Source organism: Vitis riparia, chromosome 16 (assembly GCF_004353265.1).
Source record: "Vitis riparia cultivar Riparia Gloire de Montpellier isolate 1030 chromosome 16, EGFV_Vit.rip_1.0, whole genome shotgun sequence".
Taxonomy (NCBI): Eukaryota; Viridiplantae; Streptophyta; class Magnoliopsida; order Vitales; family Vitaceae; genus Vitis; species Vitis riparia.
In genome coordinates, this window is record NC_048446.1 from 14789940 (window position 1) to 14813356 (window position 23417).

At 36.3% G+C, this 23417-nt stretch overlaps 1 protein-coding gene across 1 annotated transcript; it reads left to right on the forward strand.

Moving 5' to 3' along the window:
* Nucleotides 1-9526: 9526 nt before the first annotated feature.
* On the forward strand, nucleotides 9527-22990 carry LOC117933896 (ATP-dependent Clp protease ATP-binding subunit CLPT1, chloroplastic). Its single transcript, XM_034855470.1, has 6 exons — nucleotides 9527-9869; nucleotides 11111-11146; nucleotides 17788-17897; nucleotides 18505-18684; nucleotides 22027-22154; nucleotides 22661-22990. Exons 1-6 carry the CDS (start codon nucleotides 9658-9660, stop codon nucleotides 22688-22690), a joined length of 696 nt encoding a protein of 231 aa, XP_034711361.1. The 5' UTR covers nucleotides 9527-9657; the 3' UTR covers nucleotides 22691-22990.
* Nucleotides 22991-23417: the final 427 nt, after the last annotated feature.

Consider the following 23417-nt stretch of genomic DNA (forward strand, 5'->3'; position numbering starts at 1 on the left):
TTAGGCAAAATAAGGGTTTGTAAATTAATCAGTCTTAGGACATTCAAAATGCATGGTCTAACGAGATTAACTTGAATTCCACACTTCAGAGTTGATTTATATAATAACTTTTAATATTTTATTCCATTTTGAATTATCTAATAGATGAATGGATATGATATCTAAGTTTGGGTTTAAGATTTTTAGGTTTTTGCCACTATGTGTAGATTTGTCTTAGAGTAGCTAACAATGACAAAACCTCAAATAACTAAGGATCAAGAATTACCAGGAATCCTTGGTATCAAAGACTGTGAGATTATATCATCTCATAAGTAAAACTAACTTTATAGGGTATTTTGATTTTAAATTTGGTGCCCTAAGATTTCATTCAATTTATTATTAGTTTGATTTCATTCATTATTTACCTTTAGATCTAACCCTAGGTTTTCATGTTTCATATCCCAATATGACTTTTTGGCCTCTCATTAGCAAAGATAAAACCTAACAGGTGGCATGCTCTTATTAGCCACTTATTTCCCAAATAATTACCCAAAAACAATTCAAAAAAATACTAAAATCTTGATTTCCAGTCATGTGAGGCTTACTTAGGGTTGATGGAGTGCCAAAAATGTAATTCTTGAGGTAGAGGAAGAAAAATCTCAAAGTAGCAATATGTGATTTCGAAATTGGGATAAATTAGAAATGAATTTCAAAATCATGAGTTTAATTGTTGAATTTACCTTTCGAATTTGAAATGGTTTTTTAGCTTTGCCTAATTGTCTTTAAATGACCATAACTTCTTCGTTTCAACTTTGATTTGTGGATTATTAAAGCATTGAAGTTCTAGGTTCTTAAGCTTCAAAACCGTATGTGGATTTCCTTAAAAAATCATAAGAAATACATCAAATATGATGTTAAAGTCAGGATATTTGTTTATGCCAAATTTGAGTTCCAAATGCCATTTTAAGCTTTATTGCATTTACTTCAAACCTTCTTCATCATGGTTGCTTACCCTCTACCTCTCTCCATAACATTAATTTCTCAACAATCAAATATTTTTATAGTAAAAGGTCTTATGCGTACAAGAAGATGTAAGGAAGCATGGTGATGCTCTTAGATCTTGTAGGTGGATGACAATCTACTTATTGCGTATGAGATAAAGATATTATCATTAGTCAAGATCTAGTTGCATACGATATTTGTCTCAAAGTTATTACTCTATAGCATCTTTTACATATTCTTTTGATAACCAAAAAGCTATTAAGTGTGTCCTAATTTGCAAGATATAATAATGTTTTATTTGAATTTTATCTTAACACCTGTTTAAGATTAAGCTTCCAAGGCAATTTTAATGGTAGGGAAGGTTAAGGATGGTTCCCATACCTTTGACTCTTCACACATGATATTCAATCCAACACAATTGTTATCTCATCCTATTTCTTATATTGTAGGGGTTCAACTCAAGTGATGTTAGCCTCTTGTAATATAGATAATTCAACATATACCGTTTATTCAACCCGTTCAAAAAGTTCATTGTTTGATTTGTGGTATAATATGTTAGGTCATCCATAAATGGAACTTTCTTTTTGTTCATCTTGTTATTTCGACAAGATTCATAAATTTCCATTCAGTATGTTTAATATAGTTTATACCACTCTTTTTGAATTCATACATTCTGATCGATGGGGCTTAGTATCCATTCAATCCAGTAGTGGATATAAATATTATATCCATTTTATTGATTCTTACTCTAGATTCACTTGGATTTACTTGCTTAGAAATAAATCAAATGTTATTCAAATTTTTATCAATTTCAAAAATCAAGTAAAGTTATAATTCAATACCAAACTCAAATTCATATAAACATATTAGGAGGAGAGTTGTGAGTCTTTCATGATTATTTGTCTACTAATGGTAGTACTTAGAGTTTCTTGCCCTCATACACAAAAACAACATGGGTTGGATGAGAGAAAAATGGGTTTACTCTTTCAATGATATTTTTTTCCTTTGAAATATTAGGATGAGGTTTTTTTAGCAACTATGTACCTCATAATAGAATTCTGACTCTTATTCTTGGTATAAAATCTCCTTTAGAGACCTTATTCAAGACTAAACCTACCTATAACACTCTTAGAGTCTTTGAATGTACTTGTTACCCAGACCTTAAACCTTATATTATGCTAGGAGTGCTCAATGCATATTTACAAGCTACAATTTAAACCACAAGTTTTAAAGTGTTTATACCTTAATGGTAGGTTATGTATTTTAAGAGATGTCATATTTGATGAATTCTCTTTTCATTTTTCAAAAATAAAAAAGTCATCAATTGTTACTTCAGTCCCTTAAACGGGCTTAGGTTCTTTAACCACACCATATGTATTACCTAATATTTCTTAGTTTCTACCAAATTTTGCACCATTAAATTTTCTTGCTAATTCTTTTCAAACATTAATTTCTACTACAATACCATCCACGCAATATGAAGATGTGCCTTTATGTAACATGGATACTTCTAATGTTGTAGCTAATGTTGATTTTGCTCATACACTCAAGTTTGATGCTTTTATGTAACCTGGTTTGAGCACTGCTATTGCAAGATCAATTGTTAATGGTAGAGAAGCAAGGAGCTTAAGTTGGCTATACTCATAGAATGATAACAAGAGTTAAGAATGGTATATACAAGCCTAAGATTTATCTAGCAAAGCCATGAAAGCCTTCTAGTTTGCTTGTTGCTCTACAAAACCAGAGTGGAAGGTAATCTTAGAAGAATATGGTAATCTTCATAAGAATGGAACATCATCATTGATTTCATTACCAACTAGGAGGAAAACTATAGTGTGTCAATAGGTTTTCGAAGTCAAAGATGGCAATATACTCAAGTACAAGGCTTGATTAGTGGCTAAAGGGTTTTATCAATAGGCCAAATTTTATTTCAATGAAATATTTAATCATTTTATGAAACTAACCACAATCAAGATTGTTTTGACTATAACTTTGACAAGACATTGGTGTATATATCAATTGGACATTAATAATGCTTTTTTGAATGGAGTTCTTCAAGAGAATGTCTTTTATGAAACAACATCATGGGTTTATAGATGAAACTTACTTAGTTTGCAAACTTCATAAAGCCTTGTATGGTCCAAAATAGGAGCCCAAGGATTAGTTTGATAAGCTACATAATGTTGAGATATTAGGAATGCTTTCCTTATATCATTATTTCCTTACATCATTTAGTGTTGAGATATTAGGAAAGTTGAGATATTATGAATATTGAGATATTAGGAATATTGAGATACTAGGAATATTAAGATATTAGGAATATTGAGATATTAGGAAAGTTGAGATATTAGGATATTAGTTGTTATTTCCTTATATCATTATTTCCTTGTATCATTCTTTCCCATTCTTAGAATGGTGATTACCCTCTATATATACTCTGTACATGAACGAATGAAAGAATGAATGAAAAAACTACAATTTATCAATTTGAAGATGGTATCAGAGCCATGGAACTGAAATCCTGGATATTTTGTCGCTATGGTAGTCCGACAGCGATCAACCATCCTAAGACAAGCCCTAATATTGATAAGTCAACCTTCAAATGCACTCACTGCAATAAGACTGGTCCCACCAGTCTGGATATCCCACAATTTCAAAGCAACGACTCTTGGTATGACCAGGAAAACAATAAGGAACCGAGGGTTTGAACCATGGACCTTTAGATCATGTTTAGGCTATCAACACTTTGTTATTAATTATAATAATCGCGATCAACGGAAGAAGGATTCCAAGAAAACCTCGACTGCAATTGTTGCCGAAATAAAAACAGAGGCTAATGTTGCTGAGAAAGCCTCTGCATTGGTAGCCGCTACTGATCATGGTGGTAAGTTTTTAAATACTTTTACACCTGTTATTAATAGTACATGGACAATTGATTCTGGTGCTACAGATCATATGACTTTTGATTCTAGACAGGTTTCACCCCTTAGACCTTCCTCACAAAAAATTGTTTCCACAGCCAATGGTAACACAACCCCAGTTATTGGGGAAGGATCCTTAACTCTTACTGATACTTTGAATTTGGATTCTGTTTTAGTTGTTCCATCTTTAGATTACAATCTTTTGTTAGTTTCTCAAATCACTACAGCCTTATCTTGTATTGTCATTTTTTGGCCTGAATTTTGTGTGATTAAGGACATCCAAACAAGACAGACGATTGGTTGTGGTATTAAACGGGGAAAACTCTATTACTTGGACTTGCAGTCAAAGGATTCAAATAAGTTGCAACAAGCCTTGATGGCAGATGGATCTGAGGGGGAGAAGAAAAAGTCTGAAATTTGGTTGTGGCATCGACGTCTGGGACATGCTTCCTTTGGTTATTTAAAAAAATTGTTTCCTAGTTTGTTTGCAAAGAGTGATATTTCTGGTTTCCGTTGTGATATTTGTGAATTGGCTAAAAGTCATCGTGCTTCGTTTCCGTTAATTTTGAATAAAAGTCCGTTTCCTTTTATGGTTATACATTCTGATGTTTGGGGCCCATCCAAAGTCCCAACTTTGAGTGGCTCACGTTGCTTTGTTACTTTTATTGATGATTGTACCAGAATGACATGGTTATGCTTGATGAAAACCAAAGATGAAGTGAACTTGTTGTTTCAAAAATTTCATAAAATGATTGAAACTCAATACAATGCAAAGGTTCGGGTTTTGCATAGTGATAATGGTGGAGAATATCAAAGTTCTGATCTTCAAAAGTATTTGGAAGGACATGGCATCATTCATCAGACTACTTGTTCCAATACACCCCAGCAAAATGGAGTCGCTGAACGAAAAAATCAACACTTGTTAGAGGTTGTTCGTGTTTCCTTGATAGCAGCAAAAACACCAATATCTTATTGGGGAGAAGCAATCACATCTGCCGCATACTTGATCAATCGGGTACCTTCTAGCTCAATTAACTTTCAAACACCTCTCCAAGCTCTTACTAATGCTGTAGTTGCCCCAACCGTCCCAAATCTACCTCCTCGTGTTTTTGGTTGCGTGGCATTTGTGCATCTACACAAGCACCAACGCACCAAGTTAACTTTCCATGCATTGCAATGTGTGTTTGTTGGATATGCATTGCACAAAAAGGGATATCGATGTTACCATCCTCCAACTCGACATATGTATATTACAATGGATGTGGTGTTTCATGAAGATTCAATGTATTTTTCATCCGAGTCTGAACTTCAGGGGGAGTACCATAAGGAAATTCAGACTCTCGATTATGATTATCATATTTCTGAGGAAGATGAATCTGGACAATCTGAACTAGTGAACCAGGAAGTGGGTGAGTTGGATATGAGTGGTCAACAATTTGGGTCCGAAGATGTCTTCATTGAAATACCAAACCAATCGTCGTCTGTTGAGGGTGTTCTTAATTTAGAGCCTGATCCATTCATGAAACGATTACCACATCGTCATAATAGAGGTATTCCTAAACCCACATATGAACCTGAATTGTCTACTAAAGTCAAATATCCCATGAGCAACTATGTGTCTACCCATCGTTTGTCTGAATCAAATAAGTCATTTGTAAATCAATTATCTACTGTAGCTATTCCTAACAGTGTGCAGGAAGCCTTAGCTGATCCAAGGTGGAAAGCAGCCATGAATGAAGAGATGAAATCATTGCAGAAGAATGAAACATGAGAACTCGTAGAATGTCCACCAGGAAAGAAGCCAGTTGGGTGTCGTTGGATCTATACTGTGAAGTACAAGGCAGATGGTAGTATTGAACGATTTAAAGCAAGACTGGTAGCAAAAGGGTACACTCAAACTTATGGAATTAACTACACAGAGACATTTGCACCTGTAGCTAAGATCAACACAATTCGAGTATTACTGTCTTTAGCTGCAAACCTAGATTGGCCATTACAACAATTTGATGTGAAAAATGCCTTTTTGCATGGCGAGTTATCTGAAGAAGTATATATGGATCTTCCACCAGGACGCATGGTGTCAGAAAAGCAATGTCAGAAGGTGTGCAAATTGAAGAAGTCATTGTATGGGTTGAAGCAATCCCCGAGAGCATGGTTTGGAAGGTTCACAAAGTCAATGAGAGCTTTTGGCTATCGTCAAAGTAATTCAGATCACACTTTGTTCCTAAAAAAGCAACATGGTAAGATTACGGCACTCATCGTATATGTGGATGACATGGTAGTTACAGGAAATGATCCTGAAGAAAGAAAAGCTCTACAAAATTATCTATCTAGAGAATTCGAAATGAAAGATCTAGGTCCTCTGAAATACTTTCTTGGGATTGAAGTTTCTCGATCAAGTGAAGGAATTTTTCTGTCTCAAAGAAAGTATGTCTTAGATCTTTTACAGGAGACTGGAATGTCGGGATGTCAACCTATTAATACACCAATAGAAGAAGGTCTGAAATTGTGTGGTGAGCCTAATCAAGTATCAACCGATAAGGGAAGATACCAAAGACTTGTGGGGAGATTAATGTACTTAGCTCATACAAGACCAGATCTTGCTTATGCATTGAGTGTAGTGAGTCAATACATGCATAATCCTGGAGAACAACATATGAATGCAATCATGCGTATTTTGAGGTATTTGAAGAATGCTCCTGGGAAGGGAATTTTATTCGCAAAAAATGTTGATCATCAGAGTATAGATGCTGATTGGGCTGGTGCAATGGATGATAGGCGATCTACATCTGGTTACTTTACCTTTGTAGGTGGTAATCTTGTGACATGGAAAAGTAAGAAACAGAATGTCGTCGCTCGTTCAAGTGCAGAAGCGGAATTTAGAGGTATGGCTCTAGGACTTTGTGAGGCATTATGGCTAAGACTCCTCTTACAGGATTTAGGTTACCTATCTAGGCAACCAATCCGATTGTTTTGTGACAATAAAGCCGCATGTGATATTGCTCATAATCCAGTACAACATGATCGTACAAAGCATGTCGAGGTGGATAGATTCTTCATTAAGGAAAAGTTGGATGATAAAATTGTGGAATTGCCTAAGATTCGATCAGAAGATCAATTGGCCGATATCCTTACCAAAGCTGTCTCAAGTCAAGTGTTCTCAAAATTTTTAGACAAGTTGGGCATGTGTGACATCTATGCACCAACTTGAGGGGGAGTGTTGAGATATTAGGAATGCTTTCCTTATATCATTATTTCCTTATATCATTTAGTGTTGAGATATTAGGAAAGTTGAGATATTATGAATATTGAGATATTAGGAATATTGAGATACTAGGAATATTAAGATATTAGGAATATTGAGATATTAGGAAAGTTGAGATATTAGGATATTAGTTGTTATTTCCTTATATCATTATTTCCTTGTATCATTCTTTCCCATTCTTAGAATGGTGATTACCCTCTATATATACTCTGTACATGAACGAATGAAAGAATGAATGAAAAAACTACAATTTATCAATTTGAAGACATAAGACATTTTTAATGCTTGGATTTGTATCACGAAAGTCTAACTAATTACTTTTTCTCAAGACTCTTATAAATGGATATCATCTCCATTATTGTTTATGTAGATGATATCCTTATAATTGGAGGTGAGTTAAGAGTTATTTTTCAGTTGATAAGAACATTAACTGTTGAATTTGTTTTGAAGGACCTAGATAAGATTGATTATTTCTAGGCATTTGAGTAAAACAAACAAGTGAAGGAATTCATCTAACACAAACCAAATATATTGGTGATTTGTTAAGCACATCCAAGATGGTTCATGCAAAAGGTTTGAAGCTCAACACAAGTGAAAGAGTCCCAATTGATATTGTCTAGTTTTATTGGAGCACAATGGGAGCTTTGTAATATTATACTGTAACAAGACTTGAGATAACTTATAGTGCAAATAAAGTGTGTCAATTTATGTAAAATTTGACTAAAGAACATTGGAAACTTATGAAGACTATTCTTAAGTATTTGAGCTTTGCTAGACTCAGTAGGTTTCTGTTTTACAAATTAGGCATCAGATCACAATGATAAATGTTTGACATCAGGATATTATACTTTTGTTGGCTTCTATTAGGTTTCTTAGCACTCAAATAGACAATACACTATTTCTAAATCCAATATTGAGGCTAAGTACATAGGTTTAACCAATTTGGTTGTTAAAATGACTTGGATATAGTCTTTATTGTCCAAGTTACAAGTGAAGTTGCAGAGAATATGATTAATTTAGTATGATAATTTGAGTTTTGTGTTGTTATTTGCAAATCCAATGTTACATGCTAGGACTAAGTATATAGAATTTGATTCTTAATTTGTTAGAGAGAAAGTAATGAAGGACAAGATTGAAGTCAGACATATTCCTTCATTAGATCAACTAGCCAATGTTTTCACGAAGGTAGCTCCAAGTGATCAACTTAATTCAATAAGATTCAGACTTATAGAAGAAAATTTTCTCACCTTAAGTTTGAGGAAGAATGTTAAGACATAAGATTAGTTGATTGAAGTTTTTTATTTTTGTCATAGTTAGTGTAGCCAACTAAAGAGTTTGTATTAATCAAGATTGTTACAGTCAATCACAAGTCTATTGAAGATTTTCCTTGTATTTTATACTAGATTGTATACATTTCAAATTTTAATTTAATTGAAAAAAAAGTTTACAATTTCGTCCCGAACTTTCTCTGAAGTTACCTGAGTATTTCTTCAATTTTTTCCTAGAAAATTCCATTCAAATACATGTGGTGTTTGTTTTCTTTAATGCAATTTGTTTTTGAACTTTAAATAATTTTTTAACTTTTTTTATTTCACTTATTACTTATTATTCAAATTATTTATTAAATAAAAATATCAAAATATTTTACTTTTTACTGAACGTTAAAAATAACTTTTTGAAATATCCAAAACACAATCTCGACATGACCCTTACCCTATTAATACTTAATATTTATCAAAAAATAAGGTAATGAAAAAATAACCTACGTAATTAATATTATTAAATTGTATTTTTAGAGTTAAATTAAGTTCTATTTAAATTGAAATAAAGAAAAAACACGAGTTTTATCAATTATAATAATTAATCTTATAATTACTCAAAGAGATATAATTGTAGCATTGTAAAGATATCATGGTATTTACCATCAAAAATGTTTTATAATCTATAGTTGTATTAATCTTATAGGACCACTTATTTATATATTTATTCATTGCACAAAAAACTTTTGTAATAAAAGTAAAATTAATTAATTAAAAGGGATTAAATAATTTCAATTTTATAAATTCAACTCTTATTATGTTTAAACTTGAAAATAACTTATTTTTTAGGTAAATATCCTTTAATATTTCAATCATTTTTATGTAAGTTTTTTAAAAAATATTATTTTTATGAGAAAAAAAATAAGATATTTTTATCAAAAATAAGATATTTTTTTTGGACGAAGTTATTACTTTGCTTTTAATCAAATAACTTATGAAATTACTAAAGAAAAGTTGTGCAGTCGGAAGCCAATCCAAACAGTCCCTAACCCGATTGATAATACGCATACATTTACAACTTGTTAAACGAGAGTCGGGTCAAGTCCAAGTTTCTATCCATTCGGAAACTCCATCCAACGCAAAATAAAATTTTCCACCAATCCAAACACTCCGGCGAAAAGAATTCCCTCCACCTCACTTCTTCACAGTCTAGGGTTTCTAAACCAACAATATGTCTACCCACTCACTGTCTCTGCTCCCAATTTCATGTCATAGAAACCCTAACGATCCTGCTTCACCTCTTCTACTTTCTCTCCATAAAAACGGTTTGTTTAGCTCTTTGATTGGTCAGAAGCTTTCCATTCAGTCTTCCCATTCGCGGCTTGTTGTTTCGACGCGTTATAGGTCGACTGTCGCTACGGTTTTGTTGAGCCTTCCAACTGCGTAAGTTTTGTTAGCAATTAGAAGTTTTACAATTCCTTTCTCTTTGTACAAGCAAAATTTTGATTGATTCTGGCTTTAAAAACCGAAAGGAAATTGTTTATAGAATGTTGGTCGGGCATTTTACATGTTAGTTTGTTTCTGCGAGGGTTTGGTTTGTTAGAATAATGTCTCGGTACATGTACTTTTTTTTTTTTTCCTTTTTTGGTAGGAAAATGGGATTGATTTAAGTTTTCAGAAGCTAGAGAAGTGCTTGTACAATCCTTATTGGATTGTACTTTGGTTAATTTTACTTGTTGATTTATGTTATTGTGAAGTTTGAGTTAGTACGAATAATTTGTTTTGTTAGCTTAGGCAAAGCACTTTTGTTCGTTTGGAAAGAAAAACAAAATTGCACTAATTCGGCCTTTTGAAAGTCAGAAGTGCTTCCAAAATGTTCATGGACTTCTACTCGTATTGAATCTTTACATGTTGGTTTTGTTTTTCTTTTGAGTGTTTTTTATTGTGAGAATGATTTGTTCAAAATGCTCTTCATGTCTGGTAGTTTTATATATTTTAATTTAGTTTGAGATGTGTTGCTCCTACAATTGCTACTGGTTGTAAAAGTTGCCCAACTGCAAGGTTGTGACAAGAATTTTCAAAGTAGTCCTATTGTTTTGGAAAGGAAGAATTATATTGGTTTTTAAATATTAAGTGCAAGAAAAATGCTTCCAAATATTCAAATTGCTTTTTGAAGTTAGAGGTGCATTATACATGGTTTGGTTGTGGTTTTTGTGATGGTTAGGCTCGTAGTAATGATTTGCTTTAAGAATAATTTTTGTTTAAAACAGCAGAAAATTGCACGTGTGGCTTAAAATGAACTAAAGCATGCTCAAAATGGAAACTCAGCTCAACTCTAATTTGATTAACGATGTTTGAGGAGTTTACGAGATTTGTTTTTGGTGGCATGTTCAGAACATCTTGTTTTTATGACAAATTTCACATTTATTTAGCTAAAAAAAAAGTGAGAAAAAGGTCTTCTAGAATGCTAATGTAACCGTAATTTAATTAATTTGGTATACTCGTTTAGTTATTTGAAGAGTCTTTTTATTGTAAAATATTCTCTTTGTTCTTTCAAATGAAAAATGCATTCATTTCAACTACTGTAGGTAAGAAAATGCTAACCTATTCATTTTGGTTTTATATGTTGACTTTGTTTTTGTGAGGATCAAGGTTTTCTTATAATTATGGGTTTGATTTTGCAGAAAGCCAGAGAGGACTTCTTCTGAGAAAGTTCCAAAGTGAGTTTGTTAGACTTAGTGTTTTTCTTTCTGTTTTGGTTGGCATTTTTTGATGCTCTAATGGCTTGCTGAGAAAAAGGAGGACAATAAAAGAGAAGCAACATTATGATTTTTGATAGGAAACCACGCATGAATATAAGATAAAATAGTACATAAGGAGGATGAGAAGTCCTCCCGCTAGAATTAAAACTAAACAACACAAGAAAATAACATGACACTACACCGTCTCATTGGAACTACACACTGCTAGCCAATCTAGTTGTAAAACGTTAAGGGGAATGCCCTTAAAACCCGCTGAGCAAAAAGCCCAAAACGAAGCAATGAAATGAATGGAGTCCCAAAGATTCTCCTAGCTTTGTCCTCAAATATCCTAGCATTTCTTTCCCGCCACACAACCCAAATTAAAGCTATGCACACATTTTGCCACAAAACCAACCCTCTCTTGGACTTGCCAAAACCTTTATAATTGATGAATATCATGTCTGAAATGCTTTTCGGAGGAACCCAATCCATCTTGGCTAGCTGGAATAGTCTGTGCCACAACCCTAACGTCACAGAACAATGAAGGAATAGATGATCTGCTGATTCTCCTTGCCCCATACACAATTTACAAATGTCAGGGCTAAGAACTTTGTGGGGTCTCCTCAATTGTAGCAAGTCATTGGTATTTACCTTCTTGTGTGCCACAAGTCAGACAAAGGCCTTAACTTTGAAGGGAACTTGAGATTTCCATACAAACTTAAAAGGGAACAAAGGAGATGAATCAGGCATTTGGGACAAGGCTGTAAAGAAGGACTTGACTGTAAATAGTCCTGAAGGCAATAAGGACCAAGATCTCGCATCTGAAGCGGAGGTGGATAAATTCATACAATCAATAGAGCGCATGAGGCGTTCTAGATCTTCTATCTCATAATCGGTTAGATTACGATGGAAATTAAAGTTCCATGAGAAAGGGCGAGCCGAACCAAAAATTGAATATATGGGAACACTTTTATTCATTACTACTCTAAATAGTCTTGGATATTGGTCTTTGAAGATTTAGTCCTCCCACCATAAATCTTCCCAAAAGCGAATTCTTTCCCTATTTCCTACAACCAACCGAGTATACTTGGAAAAATCCTGAAAGACTTGTGCAATGGCCTTCCAAGGACAACGATGTGACCACCTGACTAAAGTGTTGGCATCCCAACCATTCGAGTGTGTCCCGTATATGCTTAGAATGACCTGATGCCATAGAGCTATACTCTCCCTAGGATACCTCCACAACCATTTCCCTAAAAGAGCGCGATTCCTTAAAGGAATCTTCCCAATCCCCAAACCCCTTTTTACCCTCGGCTTACACACAGCATCCCAACTAACAAGATGGTCTCTTTTGCCTTCCCCAACCCCTGACCAAAGAAAGTTCCTTTGCATCCTCTCAACTTTTGCAGCCACTGAAACAGGAATCTTAAACAGAGAAAGAGAGTAGCTAGGGATATGGGATAGACATGAGTGTAGGAGAGTTATCCTACCGCCGAAAGATAAGTAAGCCTTTTGCCACCCGTCTAATCTCCTAGAGATTCTCTCAATCACTGGATCCCAGAATCACAAGCAGTTGGATTCCCTCCCAAGGGAAGACCCAGATAAAGTATAGGCCAATTTGAAGCCTTGCAGTCAAGCAACAATGCTAACCTAGAGAGATGATTCTGATCAAGGTTGATACCAAAAAGATTACTCTTGTCAAGATTGACTTTAAGCCCAGTGACTTGACCAAACACTAACAATAAACTCTTAAGAGTTTGCAATTCTTTCTCACTAGAGTTAGCAAAGAAGATGGTATCGTCTGCAAATTGCAGATGGGACACCCTACACCTATTTCTACCTACCCTGAAGCCCTCCAGCAAACTTCTTTCTTCAGCTTTCAACAACATTCTACTCAACACATCTGCAATAATAGTGAACAGGAAAGGGGATAAAGGGTCACCTTGCCTTAAACCTCTAGATGCCTTGACCCACCCTTTAGCATTACCATTCACTAGAATAGCATAAGAGCTCGACAACAGACAACCACTCATCCATTTCCTCCATTTAGGACTAAATCCCTTCTTCTCCAACACATGATCCAAAAAATCCCATTTAACATGGTCATAAGCCTTTTCGAAGTCTATCTTGAATACAACTCCTTCCTCCCCTGATTGCCTTTTCTCATCCACAATCTCATTGGCTATAAGAACTGCATCCAGAATTTGTCTCCCTTTAACAAAAGCACCTTGAGTGGAGTGGATGGTCTCCTGTAGTACTCCTCTTAGACGCCTTGACAAGACTTTTGCTATTACCTTATAGAGGCAAGTGATCAGGCTGATAGGTCTAAAATCCGAAATCTTCTTTGATCGACTCTTTTTGGGCAAAAGAACTATGAAGGATGCATTGGTGTTTTGATTAATAATCCCGCTATTGTGAAACTCTGCAAACACCCTCACTAAGTCATCCTTGATCACATCCCAACAATCTTGAAACACTGCTATGGTGAAACCATCAAGCCCTGACACCTTATCCCTATCTAATTGAAAGATGACATTATAGATCTCTACTTCGGAGAAAGGGGAATCCAGCCTAGAGGCACTCTCTTCTGATATAGGGGACCAATCAATACCTTCTACTCTCCAAGACTCACCTAGAGGACTCGAGTATAGCTTTTTGAAGTAAAGTAATATCTCCTCTGTGATGCTCTCGGAATTGTCCAACACCAAACCCCTTTCATTCTCCAATAATTTGATGAAATTCCTATTTCGTCTCCAGTTAGCCACTTTGTGAAACAGCTTTGAGTTGCAATCCCCGTCTTTAACCCATTTTACCTTAGCTTTTTGTCTCCAATGAATTTCTTCCCTCATTATTATTTCCTCTAGCTTCCCTTTTCTTACAGCTCTTTGAACAACGAGATCAGAAGAGAGAGCCCCTTCTTGTTCATTGGCATCAATGATAGCTATTTCATCCAAGATGGTTTTTTTTCCTTTCCTTTAGCATTCCAAAAGTATTCTTATTCCAATCTTTCAATTTTGCCTTAACAAATTGTAGCTTCCTCATGAACTTGTGACCTTCCCAACCATTTCCTTCAAATTCTCTCCACCAACTGCTAAAGCACTCTTTGAAACTATGATGTTGCAACCACATATTCTCAAACCTAAAAGGTGTTGGACCCCACTTGAAAGGATTGGTATCCAATACAATCGGCCAATGGTTCGATGTCCATCTAGGGAGAACTTCTTGAAGGCTTTGAGGGAATGAAAGCTCCCACTCATTTGAATAGTGAAACCGATCCAATCTCTTACACATCGGTGACTCTTGCATATTTGACCAAGTAAAAGAGGCATTTCGTAATGGGGGATCATGTAATTCACTTTCTCTTATAAAGCCATCAAACTCCCTCATGCTAGAAGTGAATCTAGAGCCACCCAGTTTTTCTGAACTTCTCCTTATAACATTGAAGTCACCACCCACACACCATGAAGGAGAAGTAAGGCCAAAAAGGTCTGATAGCTCCACCCAAAAATCCTTCCTAATTAAGGGACTGTTTGGGCCATAAACAGTGGATAACCACAAAGGTCCACATCCATCCAACAAGAACTTGACTGAGACAGAAAAAAATCCAATTACCACATCCTCATTGCTCATTTTCTTTGAGTCCCAAATGATTAAAATCCCTCCTGAAGCCCCGCATGTCGGGAGAGTAGCCCACTCTTTATTCCTAACCGACCAGACACTACCTACAAACCTTCTATCGCACACCTCTCCTTTTGTTTCCTGTAACATCACTACATCCGAATTCTGAAGGCGCAAAAAATCCTTAACCACCCTTCTCTTTTTCCTAGATCCCAACCCCCTGATATTCCAACTTATGATCTTCATAAAAACACCTCACTGACCCTATACCACCTAACCAACGTCAATAGAACTCAAATGTCTATGGCGACTCTGTTCTTTCGCCTTGAATACACCTTAATATCCAAGAAGCTTAAGACCTCACATACTTTAGCCATTTTGCTAGAGGAAAGACCTTCAATTTGGAACCCACCCATCTGGGAGAACTTAGTGTCTCCCTGGCTAGCTGTACCCAGAACAGGGGCCCCATGATGTGAGCTAGGATTGGTCTTGACATAATTACAGCTTTCAGACAAAAGATCCAATCTAGACAGCTGGGGCACCGCATCATCACGGTTAGGGATGCCAACAAACCCAATATTATAAGTCCCAACATCATCATTTTTTGAAAAAATTTCAGGTAACACTCGATTTTTCGTAGGAAATTGGGATTGAAAGGCTGGAATGGAGAGATCGATGGCAGAAAAGCTTGGGCGTGGAGGAGCCACACTAGAGAAAGGAGAATGAAAAGGCAGATAAGGCTGAGAAAAATGGTGAGAAGATACCTCGAGAATTTCCTTTTCCGTCATTCCACAGTACCCCTCAAAGTTGAGCCCTTTTTCTCTGGATGCGGGATGAGAAAGGTGATCCATGACTGAAGATCCACTATGAGAACAACCCACAAATCCCTTAAAACCCGCTCCGTCTCCTCCTTTAGCAGTATTGCGCATCTTCTCCTTCCTTTTTGATAGACAAGGAGCCCTAAGAAGATTCCTTTGCTCCACGTATTCCTTCGTCGACGTCGTTCCTTCCTCGGAACACCCTTGAACCAACTGTGTTCCCGCTTCGAAGCCGTCTTCCATTGGAAGAGTATCACTGAGTAGCGTCAATCTCTCAGTCATGAGTGGCTCGCTTCGGCTTCGATCCCCTTGTCGACATATAGAGCTTGATGGAAGCAGAGCATTCCACAGCTTCCTTGAACCGCGCTTCATCGCGGAGTCCCTCTGTTGATTTTCAGGATCCTCGTGGCCCGACTTCGCCTTCCCCTTTGCAGAGAGGTAAGCACTGTGAAAAGGGCCCTTTAACTGTTTGTCTTGATGGTCTCCCTTCTCTTGGCCCAACAACTGAAACGGGCCTTTCCCATGGATTTCCTTCTTCCAGCCCACGTCAATTTCAGTCCGTAGGCTGGGCTTACTAAAAGGATGGGCTCTTGACATAACTTTGGAGGCCCGAAACCCATCCTGGAGGGTTGATTGGGCTTTGGCCCCTCCAGCCTGCTTTGGCCCAGCAGATCCAGCTCTCTGCCTTTTTGAATCCGATTGCAATGGAGGTTGGGACCAACTGTATCCCACTAACGTCTTGTTCTTTCCACATGTCCTCCCAGGAGCGTTCTTAGCCTTTTGCCCACCTCTCCACTCCAACGTTCTACCAATTGCCCCAACAGAGGTCCCCTTACCAGCCGTTGATCTACCTTCCTCTTCCCTCTTGCTACCACCTGTCCCCTTGTGAGTCTCAGCCGATTGCCGAGTTGACTCACCCATCTCTCTAACCTGCCAACCTTCTTCCTTCACGGCTACTGCGACTGAAACTGTGAAGTCCCAACCCCCATCTACCACCTCAATCAAAGCCGGGAGAACCGATCGTTCTTTCATTACCACTTTCACCCTTGCTTTGCTTAGATAAAAAAGTTTCAATGTTCGCCAATCGATCTCTGTCACCGTCCCCCACTGTTCCATAATTTTCTTCACGTGAACCTCAGATCATAAATGAAATGGTAAACCCCTTAACTCTATCCAACCTTCCTTGAATCTCCCCTCTACTTCTGAATTTTCCTTTGGCGACCATCTTCTCAACAAGACTGTAATTCTGCCCTTAATCCTGATGGACCTTGAATTGTGTAGTGATAAAGCTTCCTCTAAGGTTTCTACAAAAAACAATCTTTTTCCTCCGGCGAATGGGACGATTGTCACCACGCCTTTGTGCCCTAGCCTTCTCGCCATGGCCCGGCCGGCCTCAGCCCAATTGACAGCACCATCTTGACATTCGCACACCACAACCCTCGCCCATCTCCCAACTGGAACGAGGCCGCCTTTCCTCGGACCTTCGTCTCTGACAACCTTCGCATAGGACCGTTGCAGGGGACCCGCATTTTTGTGCATAATCCTTCCTTCCCTGCTTTGCCTTCCCTTTTCAACAAAACTCAAGGAGGGGACCACCAACATTGAGTTCAATGCAGACTTTAAAAGTTCTCATCCCCTGCCATTATCTCCCTCAGGTATTACCAGAAAGGTTGACTTCCTGTTAGAGGTGAACTCTGATAATCTTATAAACCTGCCATGAACATTGAAACAAACCTCCAGAAGATGTACTCTGGTTTTTCCTCTAAATTTTCTGTTGAATCCCATACAAATCTTCATCTCAATGGCCTTTGTCAGCTGTTTTATCAACCAACTAACCTCCTCCTTCTCAAGGCCTAAGACGAAAATAGAGCCTTTACTATGCTCTGTTATCGAACACCAATTTCCTCCAACCTCACCCTCTACCCTGACCTAGAAGGTCTTCCTCTCCACAGAGACCTTCAAGGTCCTTACCATTTTTCTTATATTGCTTATCAAGAAAATAGGAAAAATCAATTCAAGTTAGATTTGTACAGTATTTGGCTTTCTAACTTGACTCTCTATTTCCCAGTAATTAAATAGCATAAAATATAATATTGAAAACTTATTTTTCTTTGTTCTCCTTATTTTTCTTGGCAACTAGACAGTGTTAGAACTTACTTTAAATGTATGGGAAATGGTGTTTAGATGGTCGGCCAGGGCAATAAAGTCATTTTCTATGGCGGAATTGGAAGCAAGGAAGCTGAAGTACCCAAATACTGGAACCGAGGCTCTTCTAATGGGAATCTTGGTTGAAGGTTAGTAATTTTGGTCACATCTTTTAGGTTGATCACTGTTCACATTTGTGTTTTAGATGTTGCAGATTTTTCTTGTTGCAAGCTGTTTCAGCATGGACGAGACACTCAAAATACTGAAAATAAGAATAACGATCTTTAGAAAATAAAAATAGAAAAATTATTAACCTTTATTTTTCGTTCTTTTATTTACGTACTTATTAACTACCATTGGTCCATCAAGCACAGAATTTTACTTTAATGATTTAATCCCCTTGAGAGAGTTTCTTATTGATTCCAAATTACTCCATTAGTTGCCTGTGGCTACTTCATGCACAAATGCTGGTACCAGGACCTGCATTGGAATAAAAATCTGGAAGTATTTACTGAAACCATTTGTTCTATCTAAAGCCTAATAGTTGTAATATTTTCCATCCTATTGGTGAAATTTTTTCTAGCCTGATGAATTTCTATTAAGGAGATTTTTTAAATGTAAATAGTAATAGGGGTGGCAATGTAGCATCTTGTGGAGTTACATGGTGCCTCATGCAATTGCCTGTATATGCCATGCCATTCTATGAATATTCCTTTTCCTTGCTCATTTGACTGCAAGTTTTTCTTTTTCTTGCAGGTACTAGCCTAGCTGCAAAATTTTTGAGGGCAAATGGAATTGCACTTTTCAAGGTGCGAGAAGAAACTGTGAATTTGCTTGGAAAATCTGATTTGTACTTTTTCAGCCCTGAGCATCCTCCATTGACTGAACCTGCCCAGAGAGCCCTTGATTGGGCTGTTGATGAGAAAATAAAGTCAGGTAGTTTCAGTATTTATTTCTTGATTGTTGACTTCTGGCCCTTACAACCAGCGCAGCAAGCATTTGCTACAACATAGACCCACTTAAGCTTCACTCACTGTTAAGCTTGGATAAGTTTTAAGCACTCAAACTCACTAAGCTAGGTTCAAATGACCCCATCAAAGTGCTAAGTTTGAGTTCTTATCATTTGTGTAGATTCAGTAATTTTATGGCTTTGTGTCTTTTCAAATTTTCATGATTATTAATAACTAATATAAGTTTGTGATGCAAGGTTGAGTGTTAACACAGTGAAAGGTTTATTCAGCCTTCAGGTAACTGAATATATGATGTCAAATGTATACTGCTCTTGGAGTCAGTTGATTTATTGAATGTGAGGTCATTGGGTATTTGGGTGGGGTTCATGTCTCACTATTTAAATGTTGAGGGTGGGAGCTTATACAACTAGAATTTTGGAGAGAATATTATGCTAGAAGTGGACACAAGCGGTAACTTGTACTTTTGCCTATTAAAAAACAACCTGACAAATGATGATTCACTTTTCTTTATTTTTTATAAGAATGTGACTGAGTCAAGTTTGTATTTCTCTTTCCCAATGTATGCTTCTGTAGTTTCTTTGGACTTAATTTTTTTTTCTCATATGAATATACTTTCTTTTACTCTATATGACTTGGAAGGTTCATCTCTGTGGTGGTATTATTGTTTATAATGTTTTTCTTAGTGTATTTTAGGTCACCCTAAAATTAAGTGTGGCACGTGTGTCACTGAGACTACAGTAACAAAATCTGTGGGTCAGTGAGGACTGTTGATGTAGGCTGTAGCTACTAGCTATTAGTGCTACAAAGTAACATCCTTCTTATTAAAAGATGTGAAATATTGAGAATGGAAATTACATTTTAGTTTTAATTTTCCTTACATACCTCCCCCAGTATATTTCTCTTGTTTCCTCTTTTATACAAAGAACAAAGAATTTGAAATTGTATTTCTAAATAATGTACATTATATTTAATTTTCCTTTGTATTTTTCATGGTAAACCAAATAAGAGAATTTGATATTCCTTCTTACTTTCTTTGTAATTTTAATATTTTCCATGATCCAAATAGAACAAAAAAATTTCTCTCTTGTTTCCTCCTATTTTTGTGGTTTGTTGTTGAAGGTTGTTCCTGATCGAGTGATAGCAGCTATAGATATTTGCTGATTGTCCAAGTTCAATCCAGTGATGGTGTTTCGGTATTAGAATCTATTAAAAAGGGTTGAAATAGTACTGACTACTGGTTGAAATTCTCTTTGCCCTAGTTTCTTTCTTTTTTTTTTTTTTTTGCTCTTTTTTTTTAAAGTTGTCATGTCCTCGGAGTTTGTGGTTCTTTCACATTTCACTGATTCTCTCTCTCATTTACTACTTTTAAGAAAAGAGGTCTATGTTGTTCAACAATCTCTGTTTTTTGCTCTTCTTTATCAAAAGATAGTATGGTGGTGAGGGTATCAAGTTTGGCACAATTTTTGTGTTGTTGCATAGGACTTCTAAGGCATTTTATTTGGCATGGGGATTTTGGTAGTGGATAGGTTCAAGAGCAGATTGGTGAGTTAGAAAAAGCAGTATTATAAGGTTTTAGAGTGACTCTTATTAAAAGTACTTTCTCCGGCCATCCTACATATTTTGTGCCTCAGTTCACAGCTCAGATCTCTGTAGCAGAGAAAATGAGAAAGATTCAGTGGGACTTCATGTAAATTGGGTTAGAGGATAAGAAGTACTATCTAGGTAGGATGCAGGAGTGTGTGTGTCATGGTGAAATCATGCCTCGTCATGCAGGGATTTAGTCTTTCTCAGTATAACCCTTTTATGAAGATTGCTATGGACATCCACAGGAGGTAGCTTGGCTGGCAATTCTTTGGAAATGCAGTGAAGGGGAGAGGGGTGGTGATGATTGAGAAGGGATTGAGGCTGAGGGCTGAAAGGTGGTGGTTTACTCAACATTATGGGTTCGGTTTGTGGAATCATATTAGGAAGGGCTGGGTGGACTTCTACCTCAAAATTTTCCTTTCACTCCAGATAATTGGAAAAGGCTTTCTTTCTTTCTTTTTTGGCATGATGTTTGTTCCAGGGAGGAAGCTGTGAACACAAGATCCTAAATTATTTGTATTCCAGGAAATAAAGATGCATGTTGATCATTCGGGAGGTATTTTGAATCTGATATTTGCAAGGGAGTTGCTAAATTGAGAGGTAGAATTCCATGATGCTTTCTTCAGGCCACTATTGGAAGATGGTTATTTTGGATTTGAGGACAATAAGGTGCCTGGCCCCTAGGAGAGGAGTATCAGATTTTGTTTTTGTTTTGTTTTGTTTTCTTGTACATGGGATCAAACCTGAAACCTCCCTAGTCCCCACCTGAGTCAGGTCTGTGTGGTAATGACAGGAGTGTTAAGTTTGATATCCTTCTAACATCTTCTACTGGGACTCAGGCTTACAGTTTTCTTGGAAAGGTATGGAGTTTGAAAGCACCTCCATAGGTAGTATTGTAATTATCGGCAATGCAGCATAACATCCTGACAGTAGATCAGTTTATTGCAAAAGGGAAACTTATTTCACAATGGTGGTGTTTGACCATCTTCCCTTACTCCCTTGTTTGTACCTTTCTTGGAGTGAATTTGTTTTTCTAGGATTTGGTCAAAGACAACAATGGGGAGTCCATGGAGTTGGCATGAATGGTTTCTAGGCTGCCAACTGTGAGAACAGCTCATCTGGGTGTGTTGTTGTGTTTAAGGAAGGAGAGTGACATTTTGGACCTTCATGGGGAAGGATCTTCCAGTTTTAAGCTTAAGCATGTGCTTTTATTATGTCCAGTTTCATGCTTCTCAGCAAATAGGAGTGGCTCTTTTTAAGACTATGGATGAGTTGAGCCCTTCTTGACCTTTTGATTGCCCGAGTTCTTTTTTTCCTCATTTCATCGCTTATGATTGATATTCCTCGTATACTTCTCCTATACTTGGATTGCATTGCCTTTTGACACTTCTGTTGGCTTTTCTTCCAACAACAAAGAAAAAGGAGATTTATAAATCTTGACAAGTTTGATCAGTAATGCTCCATGTGCCTCATGGATATTGATGTGCAATCCATAGATTCTGTTTTATTATTTGATATCTGCATCATAGGTAAGTCTGCACATGAATTGTTGATTTCCAAATTCATGTATATGAGTAGTGATTGACATTTTTAGCAAATACCGCCTGTCTTTATTGTTCTTTTTGTTCTATGGATTGAACTTTGATTGAAACTTGGTTTAGATGGTGTGAATAGTGATATTTTAGCTGTAGATTTCTTACTTCATGGATGCTGTAAAATGCAGGTGAAGAAGGGGAAATAACCACAAGTCATCTGCTTCTTGGAATTTGGGCAGAGGAAGAATCAGCAGGTCACAAGATTTTGGCAACTCTCGGTTTTAACGATGATAAAGCTAAGGAGCTAGCTAAATCTGTAAGTTTCAACTTTAGATTATTTAGGCCCTGGTTGAAAACGATTCTTGACAACATTTTTGTAATTCAGAAAACACGTTTGGGAAACCTTTGATAGAAAACACGGTTAGGAAACCTTTGATGGAAAACAGGTTTTTTCAAATTTGCAGTTTTGTAATTCAGAAAACGCGGAAGGGAAACTTCTGATGGATAACAGTTTTTTGATAATTCGTTTTGAAACTAACCTGTTTTTAAGAACAAATTTGACTATTTGAGGTGTTTTCGGTTGTTTTTTCTTTAGCATTCAGAGCAATAATTGAAAATATGGGAAATTTGTTTGTTTTAAAATACTGTACATAAGTACCTAGTACTTTCATGGAAAATGAAGGAAAAAAACCGTTTTTGGTATTTGGAAGTTTTTAAAAACTGTTCCCAAAAACTATTTTTTATCATCGGCTTTTTAAAATGTTTCAAACTGGTATTTGATTGGCTTATTTGTAGCATTAATTTGTCTCATATTTCCTGCAGATTAACAAGGAAACTGATTTGAGCTTCTAGTAGGGACCATACACATTCCCCTTGCCTCAGGAACAAACTTTGGGAGAGAGAAGAAAAAAAAGGAAAAAAAATCCTTTCCAATGGAGCGAGTACAATTTCGGATGGACCATTGAAAATTTAAAGTTGCATGTACAAGATAGTTTAAGGAGAATTTTATTTCCTGGCTGGGTATTTTTGTGGTGGTTGATTTCCTTGTTAATTTTTTCCTTTTTGTTTTTGTTTTCTTTCTTTGATGATGTTTATTACTGTGGTTTATCATAGAAGATAAAAATATTTATATAACCTATGAGCCATTGAATTCACTCAACTATCAAACCGTTAAATGCAAATATTTGATTGTCCTACAATTTATAAATAAATAAATAAATAAATAAAAAAAAAAAAAAAAAAGTTAAAATAAAATTCTTTCTCCTACAATTTTTATTATTTTTGTCTACTGAATGAAGATTTATAATTTTTATGGGTTTCTTTTTTCTCCCCTTTGGGTTCAAAGGGTGTGAATGAATGATAGGGTTACAATTTGGTTGGATTGGTTGGGTTGATGATTAATTTGAGTCTAATCCGAAATAAAAAATAATCAACCTAACTCGAATCCAACTCGAACTCTGACATGAGGTATTCGACCTAAGTCCAATCCAATTTCATTTTTTTAAACTCGGGTTAAGTTTAAATTGTTTAAGTTAGATTCGAGTTGATTGAGTTAAATTTGAATTGATTAAGTTGTGTA